The following is a 21,340-nucleotide window of genomic DNA, read 5'->3' as shown; positions in this document are numbered from 1 at the left end:
ACTATAGTCACTATTCTGTACATTAGATCCCCAGAACTTATCATAAAACTGGAAGTTTGTATTCTTTCACCAACATCTCCCTTCTCCCCCCCCTTTCAGCCCCTAGTATTTTGAGTTCAGCTTTTTTAGATTTCACAGGTAAGTGAAATCATAACCTAATTGTCTTTCTCTTATTTTGTTTAGCATAATGCCCTCAAGGCCCATCTATATTGTCAAAAATGGCAGGACATCCTTCCTTCTCATAACTAAATAATAGTAAACACACACACCACTTCTTTATCTAATCACCAACTTAGATTTTTTCCATTTCTTGGTTGTAGTAAATAATGCTACAGTGAACACAGGAGTATAGACATTTCTTCAATACCATGTTTTCATTTCTTTTGAATGTATATATCCAGAAGTGTGATTGCTGTATCACACGTGTAGTTTTTTAAGGAACAGTTCTAATTTTTTAAGGAGCCTCCATACTGTATTCCATAGTGGCTATACCAATTTACATCCCCAGCCAACAGTACAAAAAGGTTTCCCTTTTCTCCACATCTTCACCAATACTCGGTATCTCCTGCCTTCTTGATGATAGCCATTTCTAGCAGGTGAGAAGTAATAGCTCCTTGTGGTTTTGATTTGCACTAATCCTTCCATAATTAGTGATGTGGAGCATCTTTTCATGTGTCCACTGACGATCTGTATGTCTTCCTTGGAAAGATGTCTATTCAAGTCCTCTGCCCATTTTTTAATCAAATTATTTGGATTATTTTAGTGTGAGCTATGTAAGTTTTGTATATTTTATATACCCCTTATTAGATATATCATTTGCAAATACCTTCTCCCATTTAGTATGTTACCTTTTCATTTTGTTTATGGTTTCCTTCATTGTGCAAAAGCTTTTTACTTTGGTGGTTTCAAAAGTTTATTTTTGCTTTTATTTCCCATCCCAAGGAGACATATCAAGAAAAATAGTGCTAAGACCAATGTCGAAGAAATAACTGCCTATGTTTTCTTTAAGCAGTTTTATGATTTCAGGTCCACATATATTTCTTTAATCCATTCTGAGTTTATTTTTGTGTCTGGCATAAAAAAGTGGTACAGTTTCATTCGTTTGCATAAAGCTGCCCCATTTTCCCAGCATTGTTTACTGAAGAGACTGTCTTTTCCCCACTGAATATTCTTGCCTCCTTTGTCATAGAAGAATTGACCATATAAGCATGGGCTTATTTCTGGGCTATCCTGTTCCATTGATCTATGTGTCTATTTTTGTGCTGGTATCATATTGTTTTGATTACTATAGCTTGTAGTATATCTTGAAATCTGAGACTGTGATACGTTCAGCTTTGGTCTTTCTCAAGATTGCTTTGGCTATTCAGGGACTTTTGTGGTTCCATACAAATTTTAGGATTCTTCCTTCTAGTTCTGTGAAAAATGCTGTTGGTATTTTGATAGGGATTATATTCAATCTGTAGTTTGCTTTGGGTAATATGAACATTTTAGCAACATTAATTCTTCTAATCCTCTGCTTATTTTCTAATTGGATTGTGTGGGATTTTTTGCTATTGAGTTGTATGAATTCTTTATGTATTTTGGAATATTAACCTCTGACCCGAGGTTTGCAAATATTTTCTCCCATTCTGTAGGCTGCCCTTTCCTTTTGTCAATGGTTTTCTTTGCTGCGCAGCTTTATAGTTTGATGTAGTTCCACCTGTTTGTTTTTGTTTTTATTGCCTTTGCTATTGGTATCAAATCCAAAAATCACTGCAAAGACTTACGTCAAGGAGTTTACTGCTTATGTTTACTCTAATTCTGTTTTGTTAATGTGATATATTACACTGACTGATTTTTATGTTGGACGATCCCTGCATCCCTGAAATAAATCCCACTTGATCTGACATGATCCTTTTAATGTACTGTTGAATTTGGTTTAGTAATACTTTGTTGAGGATTTTTATATAAACGTTAATCAAGAAATTTGGCCTGTAATACTTTGCTTGTAGTATCGTTGTCTGGTTTTGGTCATCAGGGTAATGCTGGCCTCACAAAATGAGCTTCAAAGTGTTCCCTCCTCTTCCTTTTTAGGAAGAATTCTTTTTAAAATATTTATTGATTTGAGAGAGAGAGAGAGCACAAGTTGCGAGGGGCAGGGAGGAGGAACAGAGGGAGAGGAATAAGCAGATACCCCGATAAACAGGGACCCCAATGCAGGGCTTGATCCCAGGACCCTGGGATTACGACCTAAGTGGAAGGCAGACGCTTAACTGACTGAGCCACTCTGGCGTCCCTTTTTTGGAAGAATTTGAGAAATATTGGTACTATCTCTTTAAATGATTAGAATTTGCCTGTCAAGCCATCTGATCTTGGATTTTTTTGTTGTTTTGTTGGGAGTTTTTTGTTTTTTTTTTTTTAAAGATTTTATTTATTTATTTGACAGAGAGAGACAGCCAGCGAGAGAGGGAACACAAGCAGGGGGAGTGGGAGAGGAAGAAGCAGGCTCCCAGCAGAGCCTGATGTGGGGCTCGATCCCAGGACCCTGGGATCATGTCCTGAGCCAAAGGCAGACGCTTAATGGCTGAGCCACCCAGACGCCCCTGTTGGGAGGTTCTTGATTACTGATTCAACCTCCTTACTAGTAATGGGTCTGTTCAGATTTTCTATTTCTTTTAGGATTTTATTTATTTATCTGAGAGTGAGAGAGCAGGAGAGTGGGGTGAGGGGCAGAGGGAGAAGCAGACTCCCCGCTGAGCAAGGAGCCCAAGGCAGGACTCGATCCTGGGACTCCGGGATCATGACCCGAGTGGGAGGCAGACACCTAACCAACTGAGCCACCCAGGCATCCCAGATTTTCTTTCTTCACGATTCAGTCTTGGTAGGTTGAATTTATCCATTTCTTCTAGCCTGCCAAATTAATTGGCATGTAATTGTTCATAGTGGTTCCTTATGATTCTTTATTTTTCTGAGGAATCAATTACAATGTCTCCTCTTTCATTTACAATTTTGAGTCCTCTCCTTTTTCCTGATGTTTCTAAAGACTTGCATATATTGTTTATCTCTTCAAATAACCAGCTTTTAGTTTTGTTCATCATTTCTTTTGCCTTTTTAGTCTGTATTTCCACTCTAATCTTTGTTATTTCCTTCCTTCTACTAACTTTGGGCTTAGTTCTTCTTTTTCTAGTTCCTTGAGGTGTATACTGAGCTATTTATTTGAGATCCCGTTTTTCTTAATGTACACTATCAACTTTCCTCTTAGAACTGTTTTTGTTGCATCGCGTAAGTTTTGGTATGTTGCTTCCATTTTTAATTGTCTCAAGATTTTTTTAACTTTTGACTTTTTTCCTAGAATCAATGGTTGTTTAGGGACATGATGTTCAATCTCCATGTATTTGTTAATTTTCCAGTTTTCTTCTTGTTTCTAGTTTTATACCACTGTGATCAGAAAAGTTGCCTGATATGACTTCAGTATTTTAAAATTTGTTAAGATTTGTCTTTTGGCCTAATATAGGATGTGTCCTGGAGAATATTTCATGTGTGCTTGAGAAGAATCTGTATTCTGCTTCTTTTGGATGGAATGTTATGTAAACATCTGTTAAACCCATCCAGTCTAACATATAGTTTGCATCCAGTGTTTCCTTACTGATCTTCTGTCTGGAGGAGCTATCTATTATTGAAAATGGTGTACTGAAGTCCCCTACTATTGTATTGCCATGTTTCTCCCCTCAGTTCTGTTAGTATTTGCTGTATACATTTAGGTGTTCCTATCTTAGGTGCATAAACATTTACAAATGTTATATCCTCTTGTAAACTGGCCCCTTTATCATTAGAAATGAAATTCTTATGTTCAAAGTCAACATTAAGTTCATATACTAAAACAACCACTTACCTTTAAGAGCTTCGCAGTGCTTTTTAATTGCTACAGGAGTTAAATGCAGAAAATTGGGGATCTAAAATAGAGAAATGTAAAGGATAAATTAGCCTACTGTCTCAAAAACATAAAAAAGAATTTCTTCATAAAACTAAATCCTAAGCACAACAAACCTTATAATAAATAAAATCTAGTTTTTACAATATTAATTCTACATCACATGTGTTATGAATTCAATAAATGAATTCCTTGAAATATAGATTCATGATGTATCTCGTGATGACCATCACAGGGAAAAAAATAAATGTTATTGTTATAGTACTCTTCCTGCCACAAATCTACAGGTATACATGTTTTCCTTATAAAACTAAAAGCACTTAGGGGCGCCTGGGTGGCACAGCGGTTAAGCGTCTGCCTTCGGCTCAGGGCGTGATCCCGGCGTTATGGGATCGAGCCCCACATCAGGCTCCTCTGCTAGGAGCCTGCTTCTTCCTCTCCCACTCCCCCTGCTTGTGTTCCCTCTCTCGCTGGCTGTCTCTATCTCTGTCGAATAAATAAATAAAATCTTAAAAAAAAAAACAAAAAAAAAACCCAAAAAACTAAAAGCACTTAAGGACACAGATTATTGTTTAATCATCCTAATTTCCCTGGAATACAAAAAGAAATAAAAACTATTCAAGATCCTACAGTCTTAATACTTTGGTTAACACCTTTTTAGGCATCTCTTTAAAAAAGAGATACATGTATACAGTTTTACATAAATGGATTCATACTGTTCTAGAAACTGTTTTTTAAAGATTTATTTGAGAGAAAGAGAGCACGTGGGGCAGAGGGAGAGGGAGAGGGAATCTCAAGCAGACTCCGCACTCAGTGTGGAGCCCAATGTAGGGCTTGATCTCACAACCCTGAAATCATGACCTGAGCTGAAAGCAGGAGTCAGACGCTCAAACAACTGTGCTACCCAGGCACCCCTAAATGAAGTTCTCTTCTTTCACTTAAAGAAAAGATTAGTTTCCTCAATGTTGGTTTTATTATATCTCTTGAAACTTCCAGATTTCCAAATTTCATTTACCCATCTCTAGCAGCAGACAACTCCTTCTTCTCCATGTTATCATCTCATTATTCACCATCATCTTTGAGCAAAATTTTTTTTGTTTTACAAGACTGTCATATATATGCTAAGTGAAATAAGTCAGAAAAAGACAAATACTATATGATCTTACTTTATGTGGAATCTAAAAAACAAAATAAATGAAAAGAAGAAACAGACCCACAAATACAAAGAACAAACTGATGGTGGCCAAAGGGAAGGGGCATGGGGGAATGGGAGAAATGGGAGGAGAGGAATGGGAAATACAGGCTTCCAGTTCTGGAATGAGTAAGTCATAGGGATAAAAGGTAGAGCATAGAAAATTAAGTCAACGGAAAGTGTCTGTTCATATCTTCTGACCATTTTTTGATTTGATTATTTGTTTCTCACGTATTGAGTTTGAGAAGTTTGTTATAGATCTTGGATACCAGTCTTTAATCTGTAGTGTCATTTGCAAGTATCTTCTCCCATTCCGTGGGCTGCCTCTTAATTTTTTTGACTGTTTCCTTTGCTGTGCAGAAGCTTTTTATCTTGATGAAGTCCCACAAGTTCATTTTTTCTTTTGTTTCCCTTGCCTTTGGAGACGTGTCATGAAAGAAGTTGCTGTGACCGATGTCGAAAAGGTTACAGCCTATGTTCTCCTCTATGATTTTGATGGATTCCTGTCTCACATCTAGGTCTTTCATCCATTTGGAGTTTATCTTTGTGTATGGTGTGAGAGAGTGGTCAAGTTTCGTTCTTTTGCATACAGCTGTCCAATTTCCCCAGCACCATTTATTGAAGAGACTGTCTTCTTTCCACTGGATATTTTTTCCTGCTTTGTCAAAGATTAGTTGCCCATAAAGTCAAGGGTCCATTTCTGGAGTCTCTATTCTGTTCCATTGGTCTATGTGTCTGTTTTTGTGCCAGTACCACACTGTCTTAGGGATCATAGCTTTATAGTATAGCTTGAAATCCAGCAACGTGATGCCCCCAGCTTTGTTTTTCCTATTCAACATTTCCTTGGTGATTCGGGGCCTTTCCTGGTTCCACACAAATTTAAGGGCCATTTGTTCCAGCTCTTTGAAAAATGTCATTGGTATTTTGATCAGGATGGCATTGAAAGTGTAGATTGCTCTGGGTAGCATAGACATTTAACTATGTTTATTCTGATCCATGAGCATGGAATGTTTTTCCATCTTTTGTGTCTTCTTCAATGTCGTTCAAGAGTGATCTGTAGTTTCTAGAATATAGATCCTTTACCTCTCTGGTTAAGTTAATTCTGAGATATCGTATGATTTTTGGTGCTATTGTAGATGGAATCAATTCCCTAATTTCTCTTTCTTCAGTCTCATTGTTCATGTATAGAAAAGCAACTGATTTCTGAGCATTGATTTTGTACCCGGACACATTACTGAATTGTTCTATAAGTTCTAGTAATTTGGGGGTGGAGTCTTTAGGTTTTCCATATAGAGTATCATGTCATCTGCGAAGAGAGACAGTTTGACTTCTTCTTTGCCGATATGAATACCTTTTCCAATGAAGACATACAAATGGCTAACAGACACATGAAAAAATGTTCAAAATCATTAGCCATCAGGGAAATTCAAATCAAAACCACCTTGAGATACCACCTTACGCCAATTAGAATGGCAAAAATTGACAAGGCAAGAAACAACAATTGCTGGAGAGGATGTGGAGAAAGGGGAACCCTCTTACACTGTTGGTGGGAATGCAAGTTGGTACAGCCACTTTGGAAAACAGTGTGGAGGTCCCTCAAAAAGTTAAAAATAGAGCTACCCAATGATCCAGCAATTGCACTACTGGGTGTTTACCCCAAAGATACAGACATAGTGAAGAAAAGGGCCATATGCACCCCAATGTTCATAGCAGCATTGTCCACAATAGCTAAATTGTGGAAGGAGCCAAGATGCCATTCAACGGATGACTAGACTAAGAAGATGTGGTCCATATATACAATGGAATATTATTCAGACATCAGAAAGAATGATTACCCAACATTTGCAGCAACATGGATGGGACTGGAGATTATGCTAAGTGAAATAAGTGAAGCGAGAAAGACAATTATCATATGGTTTCACTCATTTATGGAACACAAGAAACAGCAGGGAGATCTGTAGAAGAAGGATGGGAAGAATGAAGGGGGGGTAAACAGAAGGGGGAATGAACCACGAGAGACTATGGACTCTGGGAAACAAACTGAGGGCTTCAGAGGGGAGGGGAGTGAGTGAGGGATTGGGATAGGCCGGTGATGGGTATTAAGGAGGGCACGTATTGCATGGAGCACTGGGTGTTATACGCAAACAATGAAACATGGAACACTACATCAAAAACTAAGGATGTACTGTATGGTGACTAACATAACATAATAAAAAATTAAAAAAAAAAAGAAAAGAAAAGAAAGTCAACGATACTGTAATAGTGCTGTATGGTGATAGATGGTAGCTACATTTCTGGTGAGCACAGCATAACACACAGACTTGTGGAATCACTATGCTGTACACCTGAAACTGATGTAAAATTGTGTGCCAACTATACTTCAATAAAAAAAAAAGAAGAGGAAGATTCTCATATAGTGGAAAACACAGTTTATGACAATTATACTGTATATAACATGAACCATCTGAGATACACATTCTCAGATTAAGCACATTCATATTTTTTTAAAAAGCTTATAGTTCACACTGCCTGGGTGGCTCAGGCGGTTAAGTGTCTGCCTTCAGCTCAGGTCATGATCCCAAGGCCCTGGGATCGAGTCCCACCTTGGGCTCCCTGCTCAGTGGGGAGTCTGCTTCTCCCTCTGCCTCCACCCCACCCCTCACTCATGCTTGCGTGCAGGCACGCGTGCTATCTCTCACAAAAATAAATAAATAAAATCTTTAAAAAAAAGCTTATAGTTCATAAATCATTATAGATGCTACCAAGCATCTAACATGAAGCATTTAATGTGACGTATTTTGCTTCAAGAAATAAAGAAGTTTAAGGACTGTAAAAGTATTAAATAAAATTCTACTTTTCTGGATAGAAAGTTTTAAAATCTCTCTTTTAAAAGTAGATTTCAGGGGCACGTGGGTGGCTCAGTTGGTTAAGCGTCTGCCTTCGGCTCAGTTCATGATCCCAGGGTCCTGGGATCGAGCCCACACCCTCTGCCTCTCCACCCATTGGTGCTCTCTTACATGCATGTGTCCTCTCGCTCTGTCTCTCAAATAAATAAATAAAATCTTAAAAAAAAAATTAAATTTCAGCCCCCAATTCTAATCTCAAATAGGTTATTTCACTTTTCTTAGTCCTACTCGAAAGATACAAGATAGAAAAAATAGAAAAGAAAAAGCCAAAAGGGAAGCCACAGGACAAACTGATTATATTCTTAAATACCCAGGATTCTGAGTCTTCTTTATCATGGACAATCAGAATGTATCATCCATTATTACCTGAAAAAAAATGTAAACTAAAATACAATAAGCTGCTGCTACACACTGAACCCTGAAGTACAAAACAGAGTAGGAGTGGGAAGAGGATCAGCATTTATTTAAAGTCTTGGTCAATGAATCAGCAATTTATCTTACCTTTAAAAGTTCTAGATTTCCCTCCTTTGCCATGGGCACCCCCCTTTTTACTGGATAACCCATTCGAATGGGAAGAGGTACAGCAGAGGGTTTAAATGGTGCTGCAACAGGATAAACACTAGGCCAGTCTTGGTCAACAGCCATTTTCTCTGTCCTAGGAGGTAGTGCCTACGGAATATAAAATAGTTTAATATTTTAAATATGAATATGATCTTTAATTTTAAAGCAAAAAAGCTACAATTAAAAGAAACATAAGCAGAATTGCAACCTACATAAAATCTGACCTGTTATAGAACTGCTGCTATTCAAATGAAAAAACACCAAACCTACCTAATATTTTTGCACTGTTTCTGCAAACCCTCTGGTAAGGATCCCCTTTAATAGCACACTTCCTTCACTAAAAATTTCTGTGGATTTAGACTTTTAGCAAATTTTTTACATTTTGTGAAAGAGTAACAATGTATTTTGAAATACAGATCTTCCTCAACTTACAATGGGTTTATTGGGACACTAAGTGTATACATTGATTGGCCCAATAAACCTCCATCATAAGTTGAAAACATAGTAAGTCAAAAATGCTTTTAATCACCTAACCTACCAAACAGCATAGCTTAGCCTAGCCTCCCTTAAATGTGCTCAGAACACTTACACTAGCCTATGTTTGGGCAAAATCATTTAAAACAAAGCCTATTTTATAATAAAGTATTGATTATGTCATATAATTTATTGAATACTATACTGAAAGTAGGAAAAAAATGGTTTGTGAGTACAGAATGGTTGTTAAGTGTATTGGTTATTTATCCTCATGACTGTGGCTGACTGGCAACTATACCTATCTGCCACTGCCCAGCATTGTGCAAGGTTCATACTGCATTAATGCTAGCCCAGGAAACAATCGAAATTCAAAATTCCGAGTACGGTTTCTACTGAACGTGTACTGCTTTCTCACCACCATAAAGTCGAAAAATTGTAAGCTGAACCACTGTAAGCTGGTGACCATCTATAGTTTTTAGAACTTTCTTGATGGAAGTCAGTACATGAGGGGACACAGAAAATTTGGAAATAAAGGAAATAAATAAATAACAAGAACTTAGAAATAAGTAAATGGGTTAAACTAATTGAATACATACATAATGAGAAATTACCGTCTCCCAGTTCCAGAGAATAGCTATGTGACAATTTAGTCAATCCCATTAATATACACATATTTTTTTAAAAACCGTATTCATTAGAAGGGATGGCCAGGATATAAAAGTAGGGTTTAAAGAAGCAAAATTTGGCAATGTCCAACAATGCAATATCAAAACCAATGTAATGTATGCCCTGAAGAAGGTAATATTCCTGTGAAAATAACTACTCGAGATAATTATAATTTGGTACCATTTAACTTCCATCTAATAATCTGTCTCCGTTCTGACTCCATCCTCAACAAGTGACCTTAAGATTTGGATTCTTCCATAGACTTGCCTATAGGATGAGACCAAACTGGTGAGATTAATACACATATCCCAGGCTTCGAGATTATTAAAAGCAGCATCAAAAATAATTCTATATTCTAGTTTATATACTGATTTCCTAGGAGTATGTGAGTGAGTCGACCTCTCAAAGATGATCCATTTTTCGGGGTAATGACAAAAACCAGTTAAAGACTACAGCCAAGGCTCTGGCAGTCACCAAGTACACATCCCCTTGTGAAGCCTTCTTGGGCAGCACTCTTCTGCCTTATCATGAATATCTGCCTCACTTTAGTAGAACTTCAGAAATCATTAAGATAGTATATAGTAGAGTATATTAATTACCTTTCTTCTCAGTGGTCTTTCGTATCTGGATGTTCTGTTTGCTGTACCTAAAAGACAACACAGTAGTTACAGAAAACTGAATAATGTACAGTTGTTCAACACTGATCATGATCCCACAACTCTCAGAGTATTTCAGGTTTCAGTAATACAAAAATGAAAAAATAATCCATTTTCCGTAAGCTCTGGGACAAACTCGTCTTAATGAAAAGTCAGAAATAGTTAAGAGAAGTCCAGAGTTATTTAAATATAAAGTGCATTGTGATTGATGATATAGTGAACTCATCATCTAAAGAATTATTTTCAATAAATTTTAAGGTTCATAGTCAAACTCACTTTCCCAAGTTAAAATATCTAGTTAGAAATGAGTATTTTAAAGATATCGATTTTAAAGTATTTTAAAGTATCTTTAAAGATAACGGACTTGAAATGTTTGAACTACAAAAAAAAAAAAAAAAAAAGAAAGAAATGTTTGAACTATAAATATACTTGCTCATATCTGGAATTATTGGGTTCCACCAAAAAAACCCTTGTTTTTCCTTCTGTATTGCATATTAGAACTGCCAATGCTACAATAATGCCAGTATTAACAAAAATCATAGCCACTCCTAATAAATCATATAATTATAGAAGAGAGTAAATTATTTACATACAGTATATACCTTTAAAAATATTACCTTATGTCTCTCTAAATGTTCTGCTACATTAGAGTAACAATAGCTATAATTATTCAGCACTTTCACATACCAGACACTGTGCTATGTGTTTTTCATTATTTCACTTAATCTTATTGTTCACAATAACTGTAAGTACTATTATTATCCTTAGTCAGAGGTCATTTAGAGATGAGAAAACTAAGAATCAAAGAGGAGGGTGACAACAGCATTGTATACAGGACTCTTCACACTCTGAACCACTTCTATCTCTAGCTTCATCTCCCTTCACAAGGTCCCACAGCTACACTAAACTTCCAGTACCAGAGCCTTGGGACTTTCTCCAAATTTACTGTTCTTTCTGCCTGGAATGTGCCTCCCTTCCACCTGTCTGGCTTCTGTCCCCTTCCACCTTCCCATTTCTTTATCTGACAAATTCTTATTCATTCCTTGATAGTAATTCATTTATTCATTCAAAATCATTTGAGTGATATTGTGTACCAGAAACAGAGAAGGCAGCAATGAGCAAGAGAAACACAGACCTTGCTTTCACAGAATGTAGTCTGTCAAATAAGAGAACTATTTAACAAGTAATTTCAATAAATAGTCATAATATTAATGGCAACATATAGCAGGGGACCAAACTTAGTCAATTAGTTGGAGAAAATCTCCCTGAAGAACCGGATGTTAAGCCTAAACCTTAAGGATGAGCAAGAGGTAGCTCTGGGAACAGGCAAGTGAGAAAGTTTCTATGGAGAAAAGGAGATGAAAAATCAATAGGAAAAGTTCAATATGGCTGAAATTTAAGACTAGAACAGAAAGAACACTGAGAAAAGAGGTTGGAAATATTTAATAAGCACCTCAACTATAATACATCATTGACAGAGCTCTTGATTTTCTTCTTCCTGATCCCTGTAAATGATACTGCTATTCATTCAATTACTCAGGGTAAGAATCTAACATGCTTCCTGAGACTTTTCCTCATGCCCCATATCAAATCTCTTCAGTAAGTCCTCCCAGCTATACCTTTAAAATATATCCCATATTCAACTACGCCACCTTCTCTGCTATTACCTCAATCCAACCCACCATCACTTCATTTGGACTACTACACAGGCTTTCAAATTCATCATCTGGATTCCACTCTTACCCCACTAAAGTTGGTTCTCCACACAGTAGTAGTCAGTGATCTTTTTCTTTTTTAGTATTTTATTTATTTATTTGACAGAGAAAGAGTGAGCACAAGCAGCGGGAGCGGTCGGCAGAGGGAGAAGCAGGCTCCCCACCAAGCAGGGAGCCTGACGCGGAGCTCGATGAGGGGCTTCATCCCAGGACCCCAGGACCATGACCTCAGCCGAAGGCAGATGGTTAACCAACCTGTCTGAGCCACCCAGGTGCCCCAGTGATCAGTGATCTTCTAAAAGTATAAATCAGGGGTGCCTGCATGGCTCAGTTGGTTAAGCATCTGACCCCTGCTTTTCCTCAGGTCATGATCTCAGGGTCATGGGATCGATCCCCATGTCAGGCTCCATGCTCAGAGCAGAGTCTGCTTGTCCCTCTCCCTCTGCTCCTCCGCCTCCCAAATAAGTAAATAAATATGTTTTTTTTTTTTTTTTTTTAACAAGAGAGAAAGCAGAAGTGGGGAGAAGGTGAAGCAAACTCCCTGCTGAGCAGCGAGCCCTATGCAGGACTCAATCCCAGGACCCTGGGATCTTGACCCGAGCTGAAGGCAGATGCTTAATGGACTGAGCCACCCAGGCGCCCAAATAACTAAAAATTTTTTTTAAAAAGTATAAATCACATGGTATCACTTCCATGTTCAAAACCTTCCAGTATAATCCTAAACTTATAATAAAATCCAAGCCAAATGCCTAAAAGCCATTGTGAGATCACATCATTACTTATCTTTCTGACATCTTAGACTACCACTCACCTATGTTCACTTACCTCCAAGTTGACTTTCTGTTCCTTGATCACACCCCTAAGCTTGTTCTCACTTCTGGGCCTTTGCACTAGCAGATCCCTATGCCGACAATGATCCTCCCCCCAGATCTCGGCATGGTATATACCATGGGATCCACTCAAATGTCGCTTCCCCAAGGAGGTCTTTCCTGACTATCCAGTATTTTCCTACCCTATAGCCAGTACCCCTCCAATCCATCATTCTCAATACGCTGCTTTATTTTTCTTCGAAGCATTAATCACCATCTGACATTATACTGACATTATTTTGTTAATAATCTGACTTTACCAAAAGAATGTAAACTTCATGAGATGAGAGATCTTGCTATATTCCAGTATCTAGAACACTACCCAGCACACAGGAGTTGAGTATTTACAAACTGAATACAAAACTTAAAGAAAGGGGCGCCTAGGTGGCTAAGTAGTTAAGCGTCTGCCTTCGGCTCAGGTCATGATCCCAGGGTCCTGGGATCGCGCCCCCTGCTCAGCGGAAAGCCTGCTTCTCCCTCTCCCATTCCCCTGCTTGTGTTCCCTCTCTCACTGTGTCTCTGTCAAATAAATAAAATCTTAAAAAAAAAAATACTTAAAAGACATAAGCATTAAGACTATAAAGGGCCACTCTGATAAGTTAAGGAATTCATCCTATCTTAAAGCAACGAGAAAGCATTTGTAGATTTTGAACAAGGGAGTGGCAAGGTTTTGCTTTTTGAATACTTGAGTCTGGTTGTGAGAATTCAACTTAGGAGTGCAAGAGCAGAAACAGGGACAGAAAAGAAACTACTGTAGAAGTGAGAGATGGCGGCCTAGACTGAACTGTTGGTAATACGAAGATGAGCGATATTACAGAAGGTAGCATGGACAGCACCTGGTGAATGACTGGCCACGCCCTCTCTTTGACATAGCTTTCCCTGACTCCCGTGGGCTCTTCCTCAATGCCCCTGTGTTACTCTATTCACGCTTCCATTACAGCACCTCACAATGCATATAGCATGACTCCGTTTTCCAAGGCAAGTACAGTATCTTGAATGAAGGTCATCTCAATAACGCCTGTTGAATGAAGGTCATCCCATTTGGTGGCACAGCTAGGGCTGGAATTCAGAGTTGCAGTTTGTTCCAAGACAGCTGTATGCTTCTCTTAACGTTCGAGAAAACCCACGGTTCAACACTGCTCAACAAACATCACCAGGCACCAGTAACTAGTGACCCTGCTGTGCCAGCGGCCGCGCAAGGAAGCACCAGAAAGTACGGGTCACTGTATAGGGGTGGGGGGAACAAGCTCGCCACGTCCAAAACACCCAGAAGCAGAAATCGGTGACTAGAAATCCGGTGACACGGCGCAGAGAAGAGACCCACACTTGCGGCTTTCCTTCTGGGAAGGCCAGCGACCAGCTGCCAGAGGACGTACCGGCTTCCCCCAGACCGTGCGGACTCCGCCACCGCGGCGGCCATCATGGTATTCGGTATTCCGCCCTCTCACCTCCCCCAAAGCCCGGAGGCGACGCGACAGACACTCACGCGGGCTTCGTTTCGCAGGGCTGGAGGTTGGAGACACGGAGGTACAAAAGGCACGCAGGGTCCTGGGCCCCGACTGCAGAGCCAACCACGCGTGGAGAGCGGCGGCCGCCATGGCTGCGAAGACGGCAAGCCAGATGGGACAAGCGCAGTCGGGAGTCAAGGGGCGGGTTTGAGGCCGCTACCGCGCAGGTTCGCCCGGTCTTGCCCCGCCCCTAGGGTGGAGAACCAGGAAACAGGTGGGCCGGCAAAGTCAGCGCGGGAGTCAAATGTGCGGGCTGATAACCCCAAAACAGAAAGAACTAATAAAAACAAAAAGGTAAAATAAAAAAAAAAAAAAAAAAAAAAAGGAAGAAGCAGCAGTGAGTCCAAGGAGGTCCATAAGGACTGGGGGAGATATGGCTTACAGAGGCAAATTTGATCTGGGTGGGATTTCAGATGACCCGGGAGTCTGGCAGTTTACCTTAGGGCCCTGCTCCTTTGCAACTGCAGCTTTCCCACACTTTCTGGGTTTAAAGAAGTCTTGAGCTGGTGCAAGTGATATACTCTAAGGGCGAGACAGTATCTGAAAATAGTTAAAAGGATGGCCTCTAGCCAAACTACTTCTGTTTTAAAAAGTTGACTTCATCTTTTCTTGGCTGGGTTGCTCCGAATCAAGTAAATATAGACAAAGCTCTGGGTGAAATATTATCATACAGTGAGCACCCTGTGTGCATAGGCTGTAACTGTTACCAATGATTTGGTTAGCTCGTTTGTAGATCAGGTTAGAATTGCAAAAACTCATCAGGACCTCGAAAATAATGGTCGTTCTTTAAATGAGATCTCTTCTTTTCTACCCTACTCTATTTCTATAGAAAGGTGTAGGTTTGTGTGTCTGTGGAGAAGGTGAGTTCAAGGTGTTCCTACCTCAAGGCATCTTGGCTTGGAACTTATTTTGACAACCTCTACCCTAGGATAGATTAACGTACAACATTAATAAAATTATCCTCTGTTTTTTTAATAGGTACTATAATATTTAACCAAAGTACAAAATTGTAGTAACAGGAATAACTGGGAACAAACACCACTGACTCTTGGTTAGCATACCAAGTAGAGCAGGGGAATGCAGGTGTCCCAGAGCAGTGTGTTTGCAAGCATTCAGTACGCTATGGACATCAATCAGTATGGGGAGGAGGGATAACTGGCAGATAGGGACAAGTATTTGTGATAATCACCATTCTCATCTCCTCTGGCCTTTTACCATCCCATAATTGTTCCAAAGCAGAAGTACAGGGTGTTAGGTTAAATGCCTCTAGACTTCATTTTATGATATTTTGTTTTATTAATTTTCACAGAACCAACCCTGCTAATGCCTGGATTTCGGGTTTTTAGCATCTAGAACTGGTGAGAGAATAAATGTCTGTCATTTTAAGTCACTCGATTTGTGGTACCTTGTTACAGCAACCCTAGGAAACTCCAATCTCTGCTTCTGTCTTCACGTGGTGTTCTATCCTCTCCTCTATTTTTAAGATTAAAAGCACAGCCTTTTAGTCAGATGGATGTGGGGGTTTGAATCCAGGCTCTGTTTCTTTGTGATCTGGAGAAAATCCACCTAACATCTATGGGCTTCAGTTTCATGGAAAATGGGAACAGTAATATCTTCCTCAGGGCTGTTGTGGATAAGTAGTTATGTTGCAGTAGGCAGAATATAAATGGTGGCCATTGGAATTAAGCTCACGGTCAGTACAGTGGTGATCTTTTGCTCTCTCCAGTTTGTATATTCTAGTACGATGAATTACAAGATCTATACCGTACAAATTTAGGGACAAAAGAAGTATGAATCTTTATGAAATTAGTTTGTATTCAGAGATTTCTCAATTTCTGGGCAAGAAGTTGAGACTTATGTCCTCACCCTGCCTTCCTGTGCTTCCTGTCTTTTTGTCTTACTGTCTCCCTAAGACGTTAGTGGACAGATATGACCAGAGTTAGAGGAGCTAGAGAAATACTTACTGTTTTCCCAGGCATCAAGTACAATTAGGTTCATTCTGTATTAAAAGTTAACTCCTTCGTAATGCTGTCAGCAGGCAATAATATGTTTCATGCAGTGTAAACAGTAAAGCATGTACCTAGGAGTCACTAAGAATTACATAATTTTTTAATTGGAAAAGTTCTTAAAAGTGCAGTTGCTCACTTAGGATAAACATCTTTTCTTCGGCTTTTACGACCAAATTATGGCCCCACAAATTATGTAGCCAGTGCTTGTGGAATAATTTTAAATATTATTTTTATTTTTATTATATCTAAATTTTTATCTAAATTATATATATAATCTAAATTTTTATCTAAATTATATATATAATCTAAATTATATATAAATTTTTATATCTAAAACCCAAATTAATCCAGTGGGTTTCTGTCAGCTACTTTTAGTCAAAACTAACTTCTTTATAAAAAGTGAGTGAACAAAGTTTGTCTACTCACAGGCATGGTAAATAGACAATATCCGGGAATGTGAATGGACCTTGCAATCTAAGTATCTGTCAAAATAGTATTGCTTAAATATATTATGGTGTATACATACAACATAGAGTACTACTTGGACACATGGAAACCGAATTCTGGTTGCACATTAGAATTATTACCTGAGGAGATTTAAGAAAAATTGTCTAGGCCCTTACTCTGAAATACATTGAGTTATTGTTTTTGCTTTTTGCTTTTATGTTCCCCAAGTGAATCTAAATCTGCAGGCAGGACTGAGAACCATTGATGTCAGCCTTAAAGAGGGTATTAAAAAAAAAAAAAAAGGAAGCCTTGTGGCTCAGTCGGTTAGGTGTCTGCCTTCAGCTCAGGTCATGATCCTGAGGTTCTGGGACTGAGTCCTGCATCGGGTTTCTTGCTCAGTGGAGAGCCTGCTTCTTCCTCTACCTGCCGCCCTCCCTGCTTGTGCTCTTTGACAAATAAATAAAATCTTTAAAAAAAAAAAAGGATATAAATCTATTAGCATGGAATATTGTCCACAACATGTAGTTGTTTTCAAAAATGGAGGTTGTGGATCATATGATTCCATTTGTGTAAAATATTTTTTTTTAAAGATTTATTTTATTTATTTATTAGACAGAGACAGCCAGCGAGAGAGGGAACACAAGCAGGGGGAGTGGGAGAGGAAGAAGCAGGCTCCTAGCGGAGGAGCCTGATGTGGGGCTCAATCCCGGAACGCCGGGATCACGCCCTGAGCTGAAGGCAGACGCTTAACGACTGTGCCCCCCAGGGCCCCCCATTTGTGTAAAATATTCTTAATATGCAGTACATGTTCTGTAAGGTAAACAGCAAACTGTAGAGTGGATGTGGAGAGAGGAGGTGAGACTCCTGAAGGCTTAACTTCTATACTTCTATACTTTTTTACAGCAGAATGCAAATTTTTAAAAAAACACAGTATTTTTTAAATCAGCAAAAGCTTCACATTTTTATTTTCATGAAAAAAAGACTGATAAGTCTTTGATTTATATCTTTCAGCTGTTTAGAACATGAATATTTACAATTTGTACAAGAGTTTTCACAATTTTCATTAGTTTACAACTTAGTGTGGAAAATGTTACCACAAGCATCGTCTTTGTATTACTTGAACTCATTCCCACTTACAGATAAGAAAACGAAGAGTTAAGTCACCAGACTCTGCTCCTAAGATAGTTCAACTCAAACCCACATGTGATTTCAAGATGAAAGTTGTTTTTACTGTACTAACCGCCTTCTTGATAGCTTCCTCTACACGGCATTGCTACAGATAGGGGTCCCTATGTGCCAAGGAAACACTAATTGGGTGTTTGGGTGCCTTCCAGGCACATTCAAAGCGTGTGCCTTTATTTCTTCCCTTGCATCCTTAACATTTAAGACGTTTAGAAATACAGAATTCTAATTGTGATATATCTCGTAACTTTCATCCAATCATCAGCAAATGCTGTATGCTTTACCTTCAACCCTTCCTAGATGTGACGTCTTCACCCCTCCGCCTGTACCACTCTGATCCAGGCCACCCTTTTCTCTCTTAATAGCTTCCCAGCTGCTCCCTTGGGCTCTACTTTCACTCTTTCCTCCCTAAAACCTAGTCGCCACCCAGCAATCAAGTGAGGTGGTGGGTTTTTTTTTTTTTTTCACGTCATCTGTCATACTTCCCCTTTATTGGCTTTTCTGGCTTTTTTTTTTTTAATATTATGTTAGTCACCATACAGTACTTCATTAGTTTTTGATGTAGTGTTCCATGATTCATTGTTTGTGTAAAACACCCAATGCTCATTGCAATATGTGGTTTTTTAAGTGTAAGTCTGATCAAGTCATGTCTGTCCCTTGATCACTCACGAGAAAATCGAGTCCTCACGAGTATGGTCTGCTTGTATTATTTGTTGACGATTTCTATGATCTCGGCTCCTATCACTCTCCCCCTGGCTCACTCGGCTCTGTTCACACCAGCTTCCTCTGCTATGCTTCACACACATCATTTCAGGCCCTTTACATTTGCAGTTCTCTAAGCCTAGAACATTCTTCCCCAGATTTATCTGTACTAATGCTCTCCCTTTTCGTTCAGATCGCTGGTCAATTATTCCCTTCTCAGAGGTCTTCCTTAACCACCCCATATAAAGTAGCACCTCCTTCATCCTCTATCCCTTTATCCGTGCTTTATTTTCACATAACACCTGATATATTTTTTAAGATGCATTTTAAATATATATTCATATATTTATTTATTGTCAGTCTTCCACCATTAAAAGAGAAACTGCCCAAGAGTAGGGACTTTGTTCTTTTTACTGCTGAATTGGGAGGGTGTAGGACGGGGCCTAACATAAAATAGGCTTTTACCAATCATGTGAATGAATCTTTCATTTACATTCTTAGGCATTTTTTGCTTCTGTTAGTTTTCCTCCCTTACAGTACTATTATAATTCTACTCAGGCTTTTAAGCAAAGATAGTTTTTATAAGTGATTACACTTTACTTGCTGCAAATGCTACACAAATGTTAATCATCATTACAAGGGATTGCTATAGGGGTCACTGTGTTTAAAGCATAGGAAATTGGACACTCCAGCAAGTCCCAAAGTGAATCCTACCACGAGTCTCTGTGCACAGAGAAAGCCAATGCAGATGAGATGGGAGTAAGGGCAGAGCTTAGAGGAAGAGGGGGGAGTGAGGTTTTGCTTAGGAGTCCTAAAGCGAAACTGGTATTGTCAATGTAATTAAACCTGTTCTGTAGTCTCACGCACCACCTTACCCCGCCCGCCTTCCAGCCACAGCAGTAAAAATATATTTTACACTTTTGAGTTCTAGACTTATTAAACAAAGATGCATTTTTTTTTTTAGCAAATCAAACTTCAAGGCTGACTTTATTATCCTCTCCTCCCATTCTGATTATTGAATAAATTTTCCCTGCAATATGGGCAGGGTTTTTTCCTCTCTGTCCTCATGTTTTGACCCAGGTGATCATTTTCTTTCAATGGAGGGTGGGTAGAAAAAAAAATCCCATGCTGGCATGATGCAAGTGCATGAGCTTGCCGACAAAAATAAAATATTTTTCCTTTTTGCCTTAGGCCAGTCTCATTAGGCACATCCAGGTCAGAGGATGCTGATATAAACCTTGCCCACCTCTCTCAGCCCATCTTTCTTACTCAGACAGTTTCCAAGCAGCTCTCTGATGGAGACACAATCTTCAGTTTCCAGGATAAACTGTGCCACGGCCTTCCGTCCTGGCAGCTGGCCCTGCATGGTCTCCCTTTTGACGCTGTCCAGGACCACTCCTCTGATGTCTTTGGGCTTACCTGGCACCCCAAAGATGATAAACAGGCCCAGACAATCCTCTCCTATCAAGTTACAGAATTCTTCCAGCTTATCAAATCTACTTCTCTTCCTGGAAGGCTCCTCTGCCCTGGATTCTGGAGGTGCGAGGTCCCAGGGCTTAGGTTCCATGGGAGGAAGAGAAGACATGTGCAGAGTTTGCACGGCCAGCTGAAGCCGGATCTGCTTCTCGGATCCCCAGAAGGTCCAAATCCAGTCCGCCCCAAACAGTGCAGCTTGGTGCTTGGTCATCTTGGTGGTGGTGAGCCACTCGTCCACTCCCTTGTCTTGGCAGAAAGTGACAAAGTGGATTAAGAAGATCTCATTCAGAGTGTTGGAAGCCGGGCACAGATTGCTCAGAGGATCTTCGAATCCAAGATACTCCTTCACTTTCTGAGCTGCATGGACTATAGCCTCGCTGACAACCTCACAGACGCTGGAAACTTCTTTGCTGTCTGTCAGAGGCAACTGTTGCGATGATTTTTGCCCCATTTTCTCTGCACCCAATCAGTAGTGCTTCCAGAGATGGAACATGTGAAGCTCATTCAGAATGACTTCTTCAGAGTAAGAGTTTTACAGCAAAGTCACGTCTGTTCATGCGGTCCCAGTTTTCCGACTCAACGTTGACGTGGTGTCGCTGAGCGTATATACACACAGCTAAACAAACATGTTGGGTCTCCCTGTTTGCCAACGAGGTGTGTTGTATTCTTACAGATTTCCTGTTGGTTTATTAAATTAGAGATGATTAACTCTCACCAAAAACATCTGTTCTTCTCTAGGGCTAGTCACTCTACTTCTAATGTTTGGCAGTCTCTCCCAAGATAGGTTTCTGCTTTTCAAATTTTACTTAAATTAAAAATAGTATTTAGGGTTTTTTGTTTTTTTTTTTTTGGTATTTAGTTCTTTAAAGAACCATATGCCTCCTTCTTAAGACTAACTTCTTCGACTTTGCTGGCGAGTCGTTTCTCTTGGCTTTTCTAGTAACCCCTCTGCCATGATTCCTTACCCCCCAGCCCAGCTGCCTATTTCCTTTCCCATAGAAATTCCTCAGAATCCTCAAATTTCTACCTGTTGATTTATGCTATAACCCTCCCCCTAATAAATTTAT

The 21,340-nt window shown here is 39.4% G+C and overlaps 2 protein-coding genes across 3 annotated transcripts in view; both read right to left on the bottom strand.

The window, feature by feature from the left end:
• The window catches only part of MRPS35 (mitochondrial ribosomal protein S35), a 57,807-nt gene extending 43,212 nt beyond the window's left edge, over window positions 1-14,595 (bottom strand). Inside the window, exons 1-4 of one of the 2 annotated variants that reach the window (XM_026502210.4) lie at window positions 14,436-14,595; window positions 10,309-10,355; window positions 8,510-8,677; window positions 3,872-3,932 (exon numbers count right to left, since the gene is read on the bottom strand). In XM_026502210.4, coding sequence (XP_026357995.2) covers window positions 3,872-3,932; window positions 8,510-8,677; window positions 10,309-10,355; window positions 14,436-14,547 — 388 coding nt within the window. In that variant the 5' untranslated portion in view covers window positions 14,548-14,595. Of the gene's footprint in view, window positions 1-3,871; window positions 3,933-8,509; window positions 8,678-10,308; window positions 10,356-14,325; window positions 14,392-14,435 lie in introns of those variants that run through there. The other variant, XM_057318998.1, reaches the window with a different exon arrangement.
• A 3,332-nt stretch (window positions 14,596-17,927) lies between these two features.
• REP15 (RAB15 effector protein) lies at window positions 17,928-21,207 on the bottom strand. The gene has a single exon (XM_026502212.4). It carries the CDS (start codon window positions 20,722-20,724, stop codon window positions 20,014-20,016), a length of 711 nt encoding a protein of 236 aa, XP_026357997.1. The 5' UTR covers window positions 20,725-21,207; the 3' UTR covers window positions 17,928-20,013.
• Between the last annotated feature and the right edge of the window lie 133 nt (window positions 21,208-21,340).

Source organism: Ursus arctos, unplaced genomic scaffold (assembly GCF_023065955.2).
Source record: "Ursus arctos isolate Adak ecotype North America unplaced genomic scaffold, UrsArc2.0 scaffold_26, whole genome shotgun sequence".
In the NCBI taxonomy this organism is placed as follows: domain Eukaryota; kingdom Metazoa; phylum Chordata; class Mammalia; order Carnivora; family Ursidae; genus Ursus; species Ursus arctos.
The sequence above is the reverse complement of the archived record's forward strand: the minus strand, read 5'-3'. Positions and strand labels throughout refer to the sequence as shown.

Coding starts and splice junctions, on each gene's coding strand:
- REP15 (XM_026502212.4), bottom strand. CDS start 20,724: ATGGGGCAAAAATCATCGCAACAGTTGCCTCTGACAGACAGCAAAGAA.